This window comes from Triplophysa rosa, linkage group LG19 (genome assembly GCF_024868665.1).
Source record: "Triplophysa rosa linkage group LG19, Trosa_1v2, whole genome shotgun sequence".
NCBI lineage: Eukaryota > Metazoa > Chordata > Actinopteri > Cypriniformes > Nemacheilidae > Triplophysa > Triplophysa rosa.
The window spans coordinates 13,742,008-13,761,262 of record NC_079908.1 but is presented as its reverse complement, the minus strand read 5'-3'; the positions used below and the strand labels follow the sequence as shown (position 1 = coordinate 13,761,262).

Genomic DNA, 19,255 nt, shown 5'->3' with positions numbered 1-19,255 from the left:
GCGGTAGACTCCCACACTCTCTGGTTAACCTCCTGTCACTATGGGGCAGTGAGCAAGACCCATTTGAACCCCAATAAAGGAGACAAGCACTCACATATGCCTGATTGACACATTTACCAAAACAAATTGCCAGCATTACAAGTAAAATCTTTCAGTAGCTAGAATTATATAGTTGATCTCAATCTTACATTTACGTTATGTACATTAACTCCATTTCATTTCTGGCTGTATGTCATTCAAAGCCCACTCAGTTTACAATATATTTGTACCTCAGGTAAAAAGTGCACTAAATGAAATAGTTTATTTAATTACATACTTATACATTTCCATTAGTGCACTTAAAGTGCTCTATTTTCACATATTAAGTTTGTACTTAAAGGAATTCATTTCAAACCTGTATGACTTTCTTTCTTCTGCAGAACACAGAAGAAGATATTTTGAAGAAAGTTGGTAAACCGAACAGTGCCGGCACCCATTCACTACTATTGTATGGACACAAAACCAATGCAAGTGAATGGGTGCCGGTTAACAACATTCTTCAAATATCTTTTTTTGTGATCTGCGGAAGAAAGAAGGTCACACAGGTTTGAAATGACAAGAGGGTGAGTCAATGATGACAGAATTTTCATTTTTGGGTGAAATATCATTTCAATATACTAAAAATACTGTTGCATGTTGTCTCACAATAACACAGTTGAGTACACTTAGATCTTAAGTTCATCTTAAAAAGTACTAAAGACATTTTTTTGTATATTTACTTACTTATTACTGTAATAACAACATTAGTGCACTTTATTTAAGTGAATTTTAGTGCACTTTTTTCAGCTGGGATGTTGCGGATACTTATACTGCATGCCAATTTGCCCACTTACACTATACCCTAAAAGTATATACTGTTTTTTGTGATGGGACAGTATATCAATACGTAGCAAAATAGTATGCAAGTATTACTAACGCTCCTAATGTGCAACAAATGTGACTTATGAATGTTATTAATAATTTCTTATGTAACATTTTTTCGATTTATTCATACAGTAAAGCATCCCTTATTTAATTAATTAATAATGGTTAATTTAGTGCAGTGCCCTTAAACTCCTCCCTTTTGCAAAGAGCTTTCATTTTCACCAAAAACTGTAGATCATTTGGTTACTTTAAGGATACTCCTTTCAACATATCTTATTTTGAATACCATTAAGGAAGGATAGTATACAAACTGTGCCTCAGAGTTAGTACAGCGCAGACTACTTAGATTGCGTCCTGCCCAGCAACAACCTTTGAAATGAGACACTGCTTATGTCATAGTCATGTGTCTGGTTACACGAGTTCGGCCTTTGTTATAATTATAAAGGATTAAAAATGTATATCAACGAATATAAACACAAAACTAAACATTATAGTACGGGAAACATACCAACTCATAAAATAGCATGCCTTTCAGCTGACATTTCGAGTACGCTGCATGCAATAAATAATGGAGTTCACCTGCTGCGAGCAGAACATGCTTCATTATGCCTTGATTTGGCAAGGCGAAGACAAAAGGGAATACAAACATTTGCAGTATAAAGTGTTGTAATGGTTATCTGATAGCCGTGCTGTTAAAGTCAACAGAATCCTAATTCATTCACATTCATCCAGTTACGCCCCCTTTTTCCAGTTTACAAGAAGACAATTAAACACACATTAGTAAGTTTTTACGATGGCAGAAATTCCACAACAACGTGCACCTTTCAGGGATTTCCAGCAGAGCTCGGTAATGAGCGTGGAGACTCGCTTGCACAGCTGTTGGCACACATGGGCAAAAATGCTTGATACTGTACAGGTGTGCGTAACCCGAAAAACACGAAGCGTAAGTTTTGACGATTACAGGTTAAAAGTTGAATGTACCATCTGCGTGATATTTTAATATTGGTATATTCAATCAAAAGTATACAGTATGCATCCTGTGGAAAGAGTATGAGTAGTGTGCAACGCTGAAGAAAACCACCATGTTGGCCATACAGGAAAAAAAATGCATTGACTGCAAAGTTTAATCTAAAGTTCAAATTCCTTATGCGATGAGGTCAAGTTCACAAAGGAAGCCGTAGGTCTATGAATGTTCATCTTTTATCGTCCGTCATAATGCAGAATCAATGCATGCACACACATCACAAACAAAGCATCAGTGATTGCAATTCTACATCATTCCGAGACAGGGCCCGGCGCATTCCAGCCAAATAAATGCAAATGCCTGTGAAACATAAAATTAGGCATATTTTTGTCACTTGGGGATGTCAATAAACAATGAAGACATTGTAATGAGCTGTATGAAAAAACATCTATCAGCACAGACGGAACCGAGCAGGAGAGAGACGGTTATTGAATGTTCATGGGTGCCGCTACCCCCCAAAGTGATGGATCTCGCGCCAGCGCTCCAGGGCTCACGCGACCCCAACACCAGATTAAATCTGACACTCATGACCGCAACTGTCAGGGCCGCGAAACGAATGGAAAACCAAGAGCGACAGACTAATTAGGTCTTTCCTGAGAGGTGGTTTATTTTCATATTTACTCCGGAGCGGTGAAGGCCAAATCCCGGCTCACCCCCCTAGAACTACCGTTCCACACAAACAGATCATAATTACAAAGAAAATAGCGCTGATTGCTTTTTGATTGGGTTAATAGGCATATTGAAACATACTTCATCTACTGGCACATGCAGGGGACATCGGGGTGAGAAAAAGCACAGGTTATTGGCCTCTATTAGTTCCGAAGACGCACGGTAATGGTTTTTAATAAACATTGTTTGTATTAATCTTGTCTGGGATGAAACATATTGAAAGCGCAGGGCCGGGACTCCATAATTCGTCAAAATTACACATAAACAGAGAATGAATCATGGGTCAAGAACGGCAAAGAATGCTGTAAATTACAAGCCATATTTACTGATTTATGGGACTGTCCTCTCGGTTTTATGGGTTTGTCAGGAAGATGGAGGGGTGAGGTACTGACTCAAGATTCTAGAACAGCACAAAAGTCAATGTTAAGATACAGTGTGTGTGGGTGTGCGTTATAGATAAGACGTTCACATTTGAATATAGGGTTGATTTCTGAATTTAGGACTTTTTTCTTATATTCTCTACAATAATTTGTGTAAATAACTCAAATTTAAATGATGTCCAGGAGTTTCATTTGTTTACAACATTGGCTAACTAGAAATGTCAATTGAGCTATACAATGAGTTTAAAAATGTACACACAAATATGCCTGAATTATAAAACATAATGTTATTATATTACATTTATCTGCTTATTATGGTTTATTGAGTTTAATAGTAGTATGTATGTTTATACAGGTATGTCTATAAGTTATATAAAAATATATTTTATACAATTTTATACGTGTTTTATTTTCTATCGTTTATTACTAAATGCAGAGGGGAAACTAAACCAGCCCCTGTGGATTATTGCACCCTCTGGTGGTTCAGAAATAGAACAACATGTTGGTGTCTCATTCAGACAAATGAAGTGCTTAGCATGCTGCCCACTGAGTATATAAATGAGCATTAATTGGACATTATCTCCTTTTCACTTGGAAGCCTATAGGAATTCTCTACTAAATAGCTATTAGGATTTGTCTCAATGAACGGAGACTGAGACTTGATTTAGAGTTTGATTACAAACAAAGGTTAGAATCAGAGTCTGAAAGAGCTTTATTGCCAAGTGTGCTTTACACATACAAGGAATTTGTCTTAGTGACAGAAGCTTCCAGTGCACATACAGTTGAAAGTGACAAGACATGTAACAAAAAAGTGAAGAATAAATATCTAAAGACAGTATGTGGAGACAATTGACAATATATGACAAGACAAGGTGGTGAGTCAATGATGGGTGAACTATCCCTTTAATGAGAATTTTTATTTAAATAGCATTTTAAATGCATTTTCTTGCTGGAGGTGCAGGTTTCCATCTTGTGTCTAAATGATTCAGCTTTTTATGTGGCAGGGTTCGTGTTTGATCTTCCCTCACACATAATTATAGCGTAAGCTTGAGCCTCGCTTTCTGTGATATCCAGACCAATAAAATTACACCTCCTTCAGTTCATTTTTTATTCCATCGCCACTGTGCTTCTCTAAATATAGCCTTACGTCTGGTGAACTAGAGTTTCCCATGCCAACCACAATACAAGATAGAGCCTCACTTGCTTGATTATAGCATTACCATTGACCTCAAGCATGTATGAAAACAGACATTAGCTACAAGTATTCCCGATGCGCCTGCTTGTTTTGATAAGATTTCGTTGTTGAGCAGAATGACAGTGTGCTCCAGAGGATCCAGACTGTATGAGCAAAATATCACTGTAAATTACTTCAGACGTCATTTGAGGCCCCATTTCCAAAATACTGGATTTCATGGTGTGATATAAGTGTATTTGTGTCATTATTATTTTAAGTCTGTTGTAAAGAAATAGCAGCGACGGTCACTGAGAATATAATCTGTTCTTAAATGAATCCCGTAGTGCCATTAATATACTTTTGTTCAGATGTCTAATATATCTTTTTTTGTTTGAATTATTTTCCTGCATAAATCCTATGAACCTCTACAAGCTCAATATTTTCATGCACAATAACTCAAGAAATGCTTTATTGACGTGATTCCTTTTCTTCCTCTCATCTGAGCACCAAATTCTTTTCGAAAGCCGCCCCTCAAAAGACTTTCACCGCTCTTATCGGGTTCCCCTCGCAGAGTCTGCAACCCATCTTCCTACCGGGGATTAACCCAAAACATGTTTTGTTTGATGGCACCGGGCGGATCTGGCTGTGGGATTTCAATAAGACGCCATTTCACTCTTGGCCAGAAAGATAATGGACCGAATGGAGATGGATCAAATAACATTTCCCTTTCGCCACAGCAGATCAGAAAAACTCCAGGTACAGAATAGAGAAGCGTGAAATGATATAATAATACTATCTGAAATGCATTTTGTTTCACACGAACGCCCATTTTGAGTTAGACTTATAAACAGGCCAGCAGAAGCTAGTAAAGAGGAAAATGAAAGAAATGTGATATGTGACTGTCTGGTCCTCTCTGGGGTGCTGACTCCTCAGGACAGACACTGATGTGGATGAAGAGAGAGAGGCTTTCTTTCCTTTTACTGGATATTGTTAACAACGAGTCAAAGTGAAACTAAAGCCACAGTTAGGGGCTGTTAAGAGTCATTTTCACCGTGAATTGAAGGTTGTGTACATTCAATGTCGGTTGAGGGCTAGTTAGAGAACATATCGAAATTGCACCCCTGAGCGTAAGGGTTTATGAGAGGGTCTTAAACATCCCAGTCGAGTGAGGATCGGTCCTTGTGGTTATTAACTCGATTCAGAAAAGATTCGAGTTTCACAGTCCGCTGCGATGATGTTTCTTACCGAGTTCACTGTGGATTTAAAGGTGACCTTCAGAAATTCCTGTGACTGCTTTTCTCACGGTGAATTATTTACGGTTTACAATGGCTCTGTGCGTATGACAAGTAACGTGATTCTGGTGTTTGGTTTAAATGATTTGAAAAAATAGAAGCGTATGATTGCAAAATATTTCTCTTAACTTTGATCCGCCTACGTTTTGCACAGCATGTAAGAAGCATCTCAAAGATGGCTACAAATGATGTCCGCTAACACACTAATGAGCCCAGGCTACCTTAACAGCACAAAGGACATAATAACGTTGGTGTAACAGCAAAAATAAATCGTCTCTCTTCTTGCTTGTTTTAAAACATAAGCTGCTGCTGACAATGATACATATTTTGTACGTGAATCACTGTGGTTTTATTTGGCAGATCTGTTGTTGTTCTTGCAGAGCTGTTTTTCTGTAACATTCCTCAGTCATTATGCTGAGAGCAGTTAGTTAGATAAAATCTCATACTGACCAGTACAGTTCTCTTTAGTGTTGCACAAGTTTTCCTTCTCGTGCACGTTTAAATGCAAATGTTTCGCTTTGAATGAAAGTGAAAACTTTGTGCTGCTACGCCAGAATGCTATTGAAGGGTGAAGGTAAAAGCCGGCTAAAGCTTTGTTTTTGTGTTGTATTCACAAAGCTGAATGGGTACCGCCATTGTTTGGTAACCAACATTCTTTTAATGTTCTTTTGTGTTCTGCAGAAAAAACGAAAGTCATACAGGTTTGCAATGAGGGCGAGTAAATAATGACTGAATTTTCATTTTTGAGCGAACCTTTTAAGCCTACATATTTGTAGTTCTTTAAATATACGCTTGTCATAAAAGTATAAATGGTTTAAGGGTTAAATCAGGGATCTTTATATAATAAGTATGGTAATATAAAACAAACACGTTGCTGCTGAAAGCATAACATTTAGTTCATAAATGTTCCATGAACAGCTTTCATTAATGTTGCTAATATCTCCCAGTGCAGAAGATCAGAGGTCTGAGAAATTGTCATTGACACAGCTATAAATAACAATGTTAGCCTGGAAAAACAAAACAGGTCTACCCATAAATCCTCTGAGGGTTTCTCTAAACACTGGTCAGGCTGCACTAGTCTGCTTGTATTTTATCCATTGTGCACTGTAAACCTGCAACATTTTTACAAGGTTTTAACCTTTATGAGCTTTATGTGTGTAACCTTGTTAGCTGTCCTTCATTTGTATCATGGCATAAATTACTGCAAAACCCCACAGGGCAACAAAAACACAAAGGAAATCTCTTTAAAGGTCCAATGTGTAATTTTTTGGAGGATCTATTAACAGAAAGGGAATATAATATACATAACTACTGTATGTCTTCAGAGGTGTATAAATAAAGACCTTACATAATGAAGCGTTATGTTTTTATTACTTTAGAACGAGCTATTTCTATCGCCATGCTGTTTCTACAGTATCCCTAAATGGACAAACTGCTTTAAATAGAGATATACATTTATTGCTTCTCAAATGTTTCTCATGAGGAAAAAAGTGTGATGTGTCTCATCTAAAGATTCAAAAGACATTTTAAAATGTTTCAGTTTGTGTTTAAATTTGACAAGATTGTAAATTCTGCAATCAAAGCTACACCCATGAGTTTATAACTCTATGCTATTGCTATTTCAACATATGATCTGTGTTTATTTTAAGGAACCGTAGGACAAACATCAGAGACAAACTTGATATGCCGAAGAATATAACTGAATACTCCATTTAATCTTCTGTGCTATAAAAGTTGGACCTCTGCGCAAAAAAAATTCCCTCTGGGTCAAACTGAACAGTATGTGTACACATTTATTAAAACGGCCAAATAGATGAATGAGAAAAACATGTGTCAAGAAGGCCAGACAGCGTTCTGTGCACTGAAAGTGTTTTTGGACATAATTTGACTGAAGGTATTATTACCCCCATAACTGACATGTAGCAGAATCGGACCCTATCCAAACATATAGATGGATTTTAGTGCAGCAGTCCCAGCCAAGGACCATGTGGTCCAGCTGTTTAACCCAATTCAGAGCTTTTTGAAGCCATGTGGTTCTCCGTGCCGACCCGTGGAATGTGCACTCGGCGTTTTCACTCGTACATTTGGCAGAGAAATGTGGTTCTCCAGCAGAGAGGTAGTAACAAGTAAAGCCCTCTGATTAGCAAGCTTTAGGTCCTGCCAAACACTCTGTCAGTTAGCCGAATACCCCACGTCTGTCCTGGATTAAATCTTTTAATGCGTGTAGTACCTTGTACTGAACGCACCCACCCACTCTAACAGAATTCCACCTTTATTTATTGTGGAACGTTGCTTAGATCTCACCCCCCTTTCCATAAATTATTTCACTCAGTCCATCAATCCTCCACCTACAGTACCGAGCCATACAAAGCTCAGGGAAAAAAAGAAAAACAAAGGCCAAACCAATAAAAGCTTCCTGAAGGGAGAGCCTGCCTCACCTCATCTATTAGTATATACAAATCTCTATTGTTATTTTAGCCTTCATGAAGCCATATGTGCGGCCGTGAGATGTTTTCATTTCAGTCAATACATTGCCTTACGCGTTTAGGTTTTCGGGGGGTAAGAAACAGGAAGTTTGCCAAGAGCAAGGTCAGACCGCAACGTTTACTAAAGTGGGAAAGTTTCAGTCCAAATTGGACATGAAAGGCCTATGTGGACAGGAGGGTTGTTAGACGTTAGAGTGAAGACTTACACTGTGGTAATGTATGCTGTCTTGTATAATTAAAACGCTCAAGTCCTTGAAATGTGCAGCTTTGTTGGATGCATTAACGCAATTTCCACTGAAACAGGAAATAAGGGTGGGGCATATTGAGTCGCTCCGCCCTCTTCAAATTAGCCAGTTTAGTTTACCTCACAGCCAACTGATGAGAAGATACTAAATCATTTCATAAGAATTGTTAAACTGTATTGGTGGAGGTGAAAGACTGTAGGTGTTAAATGCTTATATCTTCTAAATGCATTTTTTTTATTTTTTGGCGCACACTAGTTTAAAAATTAAAGTTTTGATTTGCTGCTGTTTGGTTCTTTAGCTTCACAGATGCAGTCTGGTTTGGTTGTTATTCAAATAACGTTTTGAATTCTCTTTGCAAAAAGATACAATTTTACAATGAACTTACATCCATACGTCAAAGTATCTAATTGCTTCACATGCTCATTCTCATGTACTTAAGTAGCGCTGCAATAAATGTCACACTTTGAGCTTTACTACCAAAAGGGTCTCTTAAAATTATGATGTAATGAAAGACTCAAAACTCGTATTTGGGATTTTATGACATGCGCCCCACGTGTGTGCGTAATTTATGACGCACAGCATATAAAAACATTCCTCTCTGCAAACGAAGGGCTGCATTTCAGCGTGCTAATAATGGACCATTGGCATATCATTTATCGGAGTTTGAAATATGCAACAAGTTTGCAATTGTTTTGGTTCGATGCATCACCGCTGACACATATGGCGCTCGAAGCTCTTGAATATATTAAGAAAGCAAATGTCAGGAATATAATGGCAATGCGTTTTTAATGTTTGACTTCTGAAAAATCCTCAGGCATGCTGATTATTGAGTGCACTGATAAATAAGAAAATAAACAACACATTAAAACAGAATTGCTACGATTCAACAGACAGAATTGGTTTGGTATGCAGATAAAGATTTGACAGTGTATTATTTTATTGAGTGCATTACCACAAATAAGGCCGTTTTGCTGTTTATTAGTTTCCTCCAAATGCTGGATCATTTTAATTCATAACAGACGCACAACAGGTCAAACAGTTTTGATGGGTTTTTTCGTATCATTTTACTTCAACGTCTGCTTCCAACAAATCAAATTAACATTCATCAAGGTTTTCCTCCAAGTTCAGATCCACAAACCCTTAAATGTTTCTAATCAAGCTTATAAACGCTGATTTTCGGCTGGCTCATTACACCTAACTTAACCTCTGTATGTGATGTAGGATTTTGCTCGGGGACAGATAGAAAACTCATCAAGGATTATTTATTTCACTTCAGCCAGTCATCATTCAGAAAGTGAATGCATTTCTATAGCCCATCTTTGCATAATTTGCCGGTAACGTTATTAGCGCACATTATGTGCATAATCACTTTCTGTTGGTCAAATGAGGCGTCATATATGACCGTGTCAGTTTGCTTGTGGGCTGATTTTTTCATTATAGATGACATGAACAAATGGGCTATACAATGTAACAAACATCATTTGCTTTTCAGATTCAGATGAAACCTATCAATTACGCAACAGCAGTCTTAGAAGTTTTATCACTGCAGGACAACAAAAGTTTAATGGCACGCTGTGCTGAAAAAGCAGGGTCATAATTGTATTTTCTTTCTTGCACAGTGGAGTAAACTACTGTTTTGAGACCTGAGAAGAATAGCCTTCTGTGTGGCAACAGCGCCCCGACGTCTATCGATGTAGGCGGATGAATAAGGTTCAAAAGTAAATGTCACGAGACGAGACAATATGCGGGGGATAAGGTTATTTGTATAATAACATACACAGATGAAAGCAAAAACTATTTAAATGCATGGAAATAATATTTACACATGAACGCCAAGACACGATGTCCACACACGGACACGCGTCATTTCCATAACTGTCGTTTCCTTCCGGTACCGCCTGATCCAACCCAAATTTCGCTGCTAAATGAACGCTTTATATAGGCGTAGATGACGTCATCCAGAAATTAAATATAACGTTAATCATTTTTACCAGGCTGCAGTGGTACGTTGTGGTCCACGTTCACTCCCACGCTGAACTTGCATGTAGCAGCGAACAGCATGCAGGCCACAAGAATTCATTTGATGTCGTGCTTCACAGAGGGAAGACTGCGGCTCACAGCTCTCCGCGTCGGCGTGGGATTTGAGGTTGGACCGTAGCCAAAAATCACTTAACGCACATTTTAGCAAATCAGCTTCTTCCCCCGCCATATATACTAAACTCACCGCATATTGATGCAAAAATTCAACTGGATTATCCAAAACACCGTCGCTTTAAAATTGCAGCTTGAAGGCCTTAAGTTTCTTTCAGACTTGTTTTACTCTCTTATGGACTGAGGGTTGAGTCACAATAGTTAAACAGACTGTGTGGTCGAGTCTGATTGCAGGGTTGTCGAACTTAACTACAGCCTATTATATGCATTACAAAGCTAACCACAGGCTAGAAACCACTTTGCAAAAAGGTTACATCATGGTGGTCCCCTGATGATATACGTGCTTATTTATTACTAAGTTCTTTAATACCAGGCGTGGTTGAGGCATACAGTATGAAAACCACTGATTAACATTTGCAGAGGTACTTAATTTTAGGCTTACCTACACTTTGGAGTTGTAACCACTAGGTGGAGACATCGACATATATTCCAGATGTCGCCACCCACTACTAAAGTTGTCAAATTGTCTAGTCTGAGCACATGCCGGTTGTTTTTCTATTATGTTTTAAAAACATGTTGGTATTGACAGAATTGTGGCAGATGATGATGATATGAATGATAACCAAGATAGCAAAGTTGGTTGATTTATTGTTATTTTAATGTTATATTGGTTGTTATCAACATTGAAACAATCTTTGCTGAAGCCTGAGAGTAGGTATCCTTTTGTAATAGACACAATAAGTGTGAAGAAAATGCATTGGCTGTCCCAAACTACGGTTCTTAAAAAAAAGTTTTTTATACAAGCACACAATTTATAGTTTTGTCAAACAGTTTGTGTTGCGAGAAACGGCCTTGCAAAATGAAAAGATGTATTTGCAGAAGTACCACAAGAGGGCGCCCTTTGAGCATCAGACCCTGTTCTGTTTCTTGGTCTGTCTAACCCAGTTGACATTTTTGACTTAACCCCCATTGGCCACAATATATGAAAATGTATAGGTCTACTCCTAATTTCTACCCAGTAAAATATTATATAGCTTGGCATAACTATATATATATTTGATTTATTTAGTTATAAAGTAGCGAAGCACTTGTAAATGTCTTAATTTTAAGATGTTTTAATTCTTGCTTTGTCTTATTCTAAATCATTTCAAGTCATCTTGAGGCCCCCTTGGAAGTTTGTATACTTTTGGGTTCCCAGCCCTCTGCTAAAGAAACTTCTTTGAACTTCAGAAAAATATTGATTCATTAGATCTGTTTGGTATGCACTCTCTAAGATAACATAAACTGCATGCAGAACAAATGTGCAACTTTTGGGGTATGCTGTTTAATGGCATTTTTGAACATTTGCTTATGTTATAAAGTTAACAAAAAGCTAAATAAGTGCTGCTCCTATTATCATGTGTAAAAACATTAAAACTAAAAGCCAGTTTTGCATGTTCCTGCTAACTTGCTTTGAGGGGAAGTAAACCCTACAGCTAAATATGAAGACTTTTGTTTGTATAATCCTCGGTGGTTGTTTAAGCGGTGATAAAAGGTACCGGTGATTTTCAGACAAAAGCCGAGAACCCTTTGCCCATATGGCTGCCCTGTGGGACTCCTTTGTGAAGTGATGGATTTATTCATGTTAAAGGCAGTCATATTTACGTTTTTTTTTTCCTGCAGCTCAGATCTCCACCTCCCCTCCTCCCCTCACCGCCACAAGATGGTTGTATCTGCAAAGTGTGCCTTTCATTTTGAACACAAATCCTGCATGGCCCTTGTCCTCTACACACCCCCACCGGCCTCAGACTTTGTGTTGATGAAAGGGGGCATCTCAAATATCCAGTGCAGGCGCAGCAGCTGCCGATGCGACCGCGACGCTCTTTCAGAACTCCAACAAAGGGATGGGAGGTTTTTTCTCCCTTTTGACAGGGGGCTCCGTACACTTTTGTGTTCTAACACCACCCCTGACTTCCCCCCGCCCCTACTCTTTTTGAATGAGGAGCAGAAGAGGAGGCTGTGGCTTTTGTCTGCTTGTGGATGACGGGGGAGCCTCTCCACACTACCTCCTTTCAACCATCTGATATGGCTCTTCTGCAGCCCTCGGGGCCCAGGCTGTACCCGACAGCACAGCTGGCAACTACAGACAAACTCTCTGACCCTGCCCCAGTAACACGCACAAAAACATTCCTGCTCCAAAGACCACGACCGGCCCAGTCCTGCGCCAACAGGAGAGGCTGAAGAAGGGTGCGAGCCTGCAGCAATCTTTAAGACTCATCACAACGTCTGGCAGATAGAGCTGCATTTTGTCAACAATCGCCAGCATGGATCAGCAAAACAAAGCCTTGATCTGGTGCTGATATGAAGCTGATCTGTCTGTGCTGAGACAAAGCAGGACTGTGTACACATACAAACATGCACCCTTATCAGTACAAGTGTATGGTGACAAAAACACCAAGTGCAAATTTAGTCATCAACACCTGCAGCCATTGAAATCGTAAATGGTTTAATAACATATTTAATAGGTTTGAATTTACAGTCTACATTTTAGATGCGTGCATTTACATACATTCATGTGTATTTTAGTGACTTGCAGTGCATTTTAAAGGACCAGCATTGACTACAATGGTAGTCAAAAGTGCATTCTTCAAAATCTATATTTTTTGTTTTCAACAGAACTAAGAAATGTATGCAGATTTTAAACAACTTGAGGGTGAGTAAATGATGACAGAATTTTCATTTTGGGGTGATCTGTTCCTTTCAGATATACAGTACATTTATTAATATGTGTTTCCTGGAAATTAAACCCATGACTTTCATGTTGCTAGCATTGCTGTTGTTTGCAGTGCAAAAGTTGCAAAAAAAAAAGTTTGCAGTGCAAAAAAAACACATACTGATCAGACAACATAAATACACTGCAAGTTGCTTTTACAACTGCCAAAATGCATAAATAAACTCTTCAGGACTTATGCAGAATATTTATACAGTATATACTTCAAATAATTTTTCCACAGATAATGATTAACTTAATTGTTTGCATCATCTATTGCGGTGGAAAACAACAGCAGTAAGGAATTTGGGGTCGTTGCAAAGAATCGCCTGCTAAATCAAAATGAGATTTATGAGACTAAAGCACCACACGCAGTAGAATGTTTGAGCAGGTGATGTGGAGGAGAAGAGGCCCTGGCGCTCGTGCGGGGTTGTCAACATTAGGCAGGAGACCTGACCCTCTGACCCTGTTCATAAGGACAGCTGGCTCACACAATGAGTGATTACCATACACTGCAGACCGGAGCCTCTCTTACTACTAAACTATAATCTGCAGACCTGCCTTCCAGTCTGCCAGGCAAAGCACGACCAATTAACAAGTCTCATAATTAGCTGCAAAAAAGCGAATATTTGTTGTTGTAACTCATTTATAAATCGTTACGTTTTTAAAAATGCATCGCAAGCAAATGAACATGAAGTGATTTTCATATGGAAGAAGCAGACTAGTATTTACAGCTTGTTGATTTTGTTGACATCACAAGCGAAACATTCCTCCGTTTGCTCGTTCCCTCATCATTTTGTAACAGCCCAAGGCTGGTTCTTGATAAGGTGTTCGTTTGTTGGGGCAACAGAAATACCGACGCCGTAACCTCGGCAACAGGAGACCCCTTCCCAATTCACTCTTCACCACCATCTGCTGCTGTTCCTGGGGCATCTATAGTTTGCTGCAGTTGGATGGGGGATGAGGGTTGGCTGAAAAGGCCACTTAGAGCCATGCGATAGGGTGAGTGGAGGCGACTGAGATAATGTAATATTATAATAAGGCAGTTAAAGTCCCTCGCAGACCGAGGCAGCTGTAGGGGAGTGTGCACTCAAGATGCCTCTGAGCAGCAGCCTGCTCTTATATCAATCCTGGACGTGACAGCAGATCTCATCTCTGGGTCCTTCTTTCGTTCTCCAAAATGGTCCACCGGTGGAACATGGTGGGGCGTTGTTAGGGCCACTCGGCGGAGGGGGTGGGTGGCAGTTATCCCAGGGGAGAGTGGTTGCACTGGCTTGTGCCAGGCACAGGGCCGCCCTGTTTCTCTTTCTTTCCTCCCCCTGCTAGGCACCCACACTCCAGCTCATTATGCACAAGAGCAGATGGAGCAGGTTTTTGTGGGTAGGTTTTAGGGTTTTAGGGCTTGGCTTTGTTTGTATTCTGCAGGCTCTGGCTGTCTGAAGGCGCACGCCTGCATGCTGACATATTGTTCTGCAGGGGCTTATTTGATTGCTTCTTTACCCTTATGGTAGTCAAGAACATAGCTGGAAATTCAGAGGTAATGTTGCAGAGGTAATTCGACTGCTTTGCTTGTAAGGTCATACGGTGGTTGTGAATGTGGTAAAAAAAAAGTTTGCATGGATTAAAGAGATATCGAGTCTACTTTTGCAAGCATGCACATTTGTATAAATATAGATGCAGTGTGACATAAATGTAAAAAAAGGTGATCAGTTACAATTACCTTCACATACATTGCATGCAACATTTTATATTGTATGCAAATTTAGTAGTAGTTGACACAAGTTGAATATAGATTTTTGTTTAATAGAATGCTGAATTATTGTCTTTCCTTCACCACATGACCAGAAGTTTTTGATGTGTTGGGGGAGTGTGAAAGGGTGACCAGATGGTACTTTCTCAGCCAATCACAAGCTGTTGTTAGGCAAGAAAGGAAATCTTCACAAATATTAGCAGGAGAAAGTTCAGTTAGTGTTGATTCAGCTAATTTATAAAACTATTTGTTTAGTTGACATTTAATTTGTGGAGTTGAACATTTTTTTTATTGTTTTTATAGGTTTCCTGAGGCAGATGAGACCATTATGAATAGCCAGTCCTTAATGAAATACGTTCTACATTCTACATTTTTAGAGAAATTAGGTAATGACTTCCCTTAAAAATGATAGTTGAGCAAAATCAAACAAACAGAGTGCTGCTAAAGGAATGAATTACACTTTACAATGTGAAAGTTTAACAGTTCTGTTTTACATAAGCAGTTTGGTTCTAAAATATTTCTCATTTCCAAAACTTCTACACACAAGTTAGATTCTTTCAAGAACAGTACGCAATACAGTTTATGTTATTTATTTTTTACATTGTATTACTTTTAAACTGAAAACAATTTTATTTTAATGTCTAAATTGTATATGTATTTTTGTTAAGGCACAGTGTTTTTATGGTTGTCCAGCAGGATTGTACTTAAGAGTAGAACTACAGTTAACAGCTTTGGGACAGACACATCTTCTCATTTTCACGTATAGCTAAAAATGATCTTTATTGCATTCCCAAAGCCGAATTCTATGTGTTTTGATGTGTTGAAAATTTCAATTTAAATGCATATTTATAGGTGAAGCAAGTGCACCATTACAAACACAATTGGTTGAACCTTCTGTTGGCTACATTTCTGTTTTAAATCAAATAAAAAAATCACAATTTTATGCAGCGGACAGGAACGTGTTGAACTTAAACCCTTTCTTTCTCCTTCAACAGGTATGGTTTAACATCATTGAAGTCTTATTATAGCACTTCTTTGATTATTGCCTACATATAATGATTTGCTTTATTGTTTCTTTTTAGATAAACGTCATCCACTAAATGCCTGAATGAAAAATTTACCTAGCCTATGTCACTGATAACATACCTTAGTATGTCTCACAGGACAACTAAAATGATTTAAAGTCTGGATTGTAAATCTAGATGCAAATGTAATTTAAGAAATTAACAATATAGGTAATGATCAGTTTTTAGATCACTGTAAGACCTGTCAAGTGCTGAAGACACAGATAAGGTGATCTCAGTTTTTGGCCTATATTATTTGTGTAAATACTGTATACACTGAGAAAAAATGGTGCCAATGCTTAGGCTCAGCTCAACAATTGTAATTAAAGATGACAATTATAAAGTTTAAAACATTGTAAAAAAGTTTGTGTTTGTAGTTGCACAAGAATAAATTATTGGCATGCACAGGAAAAAAATTGCTTCATGGACAAGTTCAATTGATATTTTATTTTCTGATACACAACATTGAAACAGTCAGACAATGTTATAATATTTTTTATCAGTTTTTCAATCAGATAACAAATAATAAAAGTTAACAAGAATACTTGGGCTTAATATTTTTATCACATATTTCTAAAGTTAAACCTTTAGATTTATTTTATCTCTTTTTTTTATTTGTCCTCTTTTTCTGTCATAATAATATTTCTAAAGTGAAACCTTTAGAGAATGAGACAATTCTGGAAAGTGGAAAGCACATTGCCGCCAATAAGGTACGTTATATTGTGCAGCAATTACATTTGTAAAAACGTCCGTGATGTAAAAGTCCATTTTTAAAAACGTTGCTTCGACGCACCGCCGCGTCCTCCGCGTGTCCAACGCATGCGATATTTGCTCTGTGGAACAGAGGCAAAACTCGCTTCTCCTTTCTCTCCAAACCTCATCCGCACAAAGAATGAGGGCCATTGTGTCGCTCTCGTGGCATGCCTGACCTCATTTACATAAAGAATGAGGATCATCTTGGCATGGACGGGACGAGAAACGACGTAGAACCGCGAGAGCCACTCGGGCCTGCCTCGCGCTGCCTGGACCGATTATCCTCCTCAGGAGAATCCAGGGATGTGGAAACATCATCATCCTTGATTCAAAGGATGCGTAGAGTATTCCTCAAGGTTTACAGCATCTCAGAAGAGAAGAGTAAAGTTGCAGATCAACGCTCGGGCAGGGTGATCTCTGGAACCCAATCGTTATAGCTGCAACTTTCTTCGCAGAACAGGTGAAGCTTTTCCAGAGCAGGATCCTCCCATGAGTCTTCAGTTGGGTTCTGGTTTAAAAAGAAGAAAAAATGTTTAAAACCACGTACTGAGAATAACTTTAAGCTTGATTGTGCATTTATAGTTTATAAACTTTGTAGCCGGCATGCGTACCGTTATAAGAACGCAATGCGCGTCCTGACCGTTGGCACCAACAAGATTTCTGAGACGTTTCAGATCGTTAACTTTGACGATGCTGATGTCGTTGTCAAAGCAAAAGGCTTGTATCAGAGTGAAATGGATCTGAAGAGCGACATCACACTCAAAGTCATCAGTAGCCAAAACGCAGAAAGACACGCTGTCAGGGTCCCTGCAAAGACAAAATAGGTTTGAAGTGAGCTAACATGTACAGTACCATAATAAGGATTAACAATAAATAGATTAATACATTGGTTATTGATAGGCAGATATAGACTTACTCGTTCATTATTTGTGCGCACTCATAGACGCCAACAGTGAGGCGACCCTCCACCTTGGCAGACAGCAGGGCTTCGGACAGAGATTTCCCTTCATTAACCATCTTGACTCGAATTAAGTAGCTTGTGGCCGTTTAAGATACAGTAGTTGATCCAGAGAAGCGAAAATAGTTCAGAGTGAGTATCCAACTGACACGCGACCACTACTTATAGTGGGAGAGAGGCACGCGTATGCACCGCGCGATCTGATTGGCTGTTCAGAACAATAAAGAATCGGACGTATCCAAGACGCGTGCCTTTAGACATGCATAACATCTATAGAAATCTAAGGATCAAACTTTGATCCTTTTCACTTCTGTCCTTAATGAATAGGCATACTTTTAATACTTAGTTGACATGCCAAAAAATGTTAGGATGTAATGTGTTTACATATTTTGTATACATCCTATCATTACAGAAATAGTTTGGGTATCCCTGTATATATAGGCTTTATAAAATAAAGGACATTATTAAAAATTCAAAATAGTCAGACTATAGGTAAATTATTTTAGGGAGAATTTTTGGCAAGATAATGCGAATGTGAATATAGTCTGTCACAAATTGTGAAACTATAAGACTTTTACTGCAGATTCAATGTGCATAAGATTATTTATTTATTACTGCTGGTTGTATCAGACACGCGTGGCTAATTTGCATACCCAAAGATGAACGGACTTACAGCGCGTGGCATCTGGACCTGCTTCTCTTATATGGAAACACTCCCCATCTGCTGATGGGGGAAGATAAGAATTCAGCTGAGCAAATGTGTAAGAAGTATTTAACGATTGGGACGTATTCCTGCAAACCCAAAACGTAGCTTCTGGATTTATCTTTATTTCTTTTATAATTGCCAGGATATAAATATTCTTAAACGATATAATGTTTAATTTTGTTAATCATTATGTAGGTCTACATATTGTTTAATTTTTGTATTGTAACTTTTAATTTCTCTTAACATCTAAAACGGAATAAACGTTTGCGTAACAAAACTGCTTTGACGATTTTGCAAAATCACTGTAAAAAAAACAGGCTAAATGACTTTCTGACAGATGACTGTGGTAATCTGCAGCTGCTGGAGGGCCTAAGTAAAAGCAATTGTTCGATTAGTCTTTTTTGCGCTCGAGCAGGTTTGTCTCGGAACACCTGTCACTCGCGCACCAACTGGGGGTAGGGAGAGTTGTCCCGGACTGCAGATGTGATTCCACAACAATGCATACATGCCCGTTGCAAGTTTCTTTGCTATATGAAACGAGTTATAGAGGTCTTCTTTCTTTTCCTTTTTGTACTGTGAAACTAAAGCACTAAGCCTTGATATCAAGTTTTGTTTGCATACTTTTTTATGCAGCTGTCATTTTTGCATGCATGAAACGTGCAATCAAAATATTAAACAAATAACATCATATTTAGCATATAGTGTTTTGCTGCATCTTCACTATCTAACGAAAAGGTAAAATCAATGTTTATGTCCCTTTTTGAGACACAAAAAACTTGCACACAATAGTCATTTAGAGTATATGGGGCGAGTGGGGGAATCCTAAGTAAGGCCTCTCCATCTGCTCCTGTTCTGCAGGGTAACAATAGGCCTGCATGCTGCATCAATCATCGTCAACCTGTTATCTTGACCCTCAAGTTAAAAACAGAAACCTCCTTACACTCAATCTTA

At 38.5% G+C, this 19,255-nt stretch overlaps 1 protein-coding gene across 1 annotated transcript; it reads right to left on the bottom strand.

The window, feature by feature from the left end:
• Nucleotides 1-16,401: 16,401 nt before the first annotated feature.
• On the bottom strand, nt 16,402-17,675 carry LOC130570021 (growth arrest and DNA damage-inducible protein GADD45 gamma). Its single transcript, XM_057360077.1, has 3 exons — nt 17,557-17,675; nt 17,252-17,447; nt 16,402-17,148 (listed from the first exon to the last, which is right to left on the bottom strand). The coding sequence occupies exons 1-3, from the start codon at nt 17,655-17,657 to the stop codon at nt 17,035-17,037; spliced, it is 411 nt and encodes a 136-aa protein (XP_057216060.1). The 5' UTR covers nt 17,658-17,675; the 3' UTR covers nt 16,402-17,034.
• Between the last annotated feature and the right edge of the window lie 1,580 nt (nt 17,676-19,255).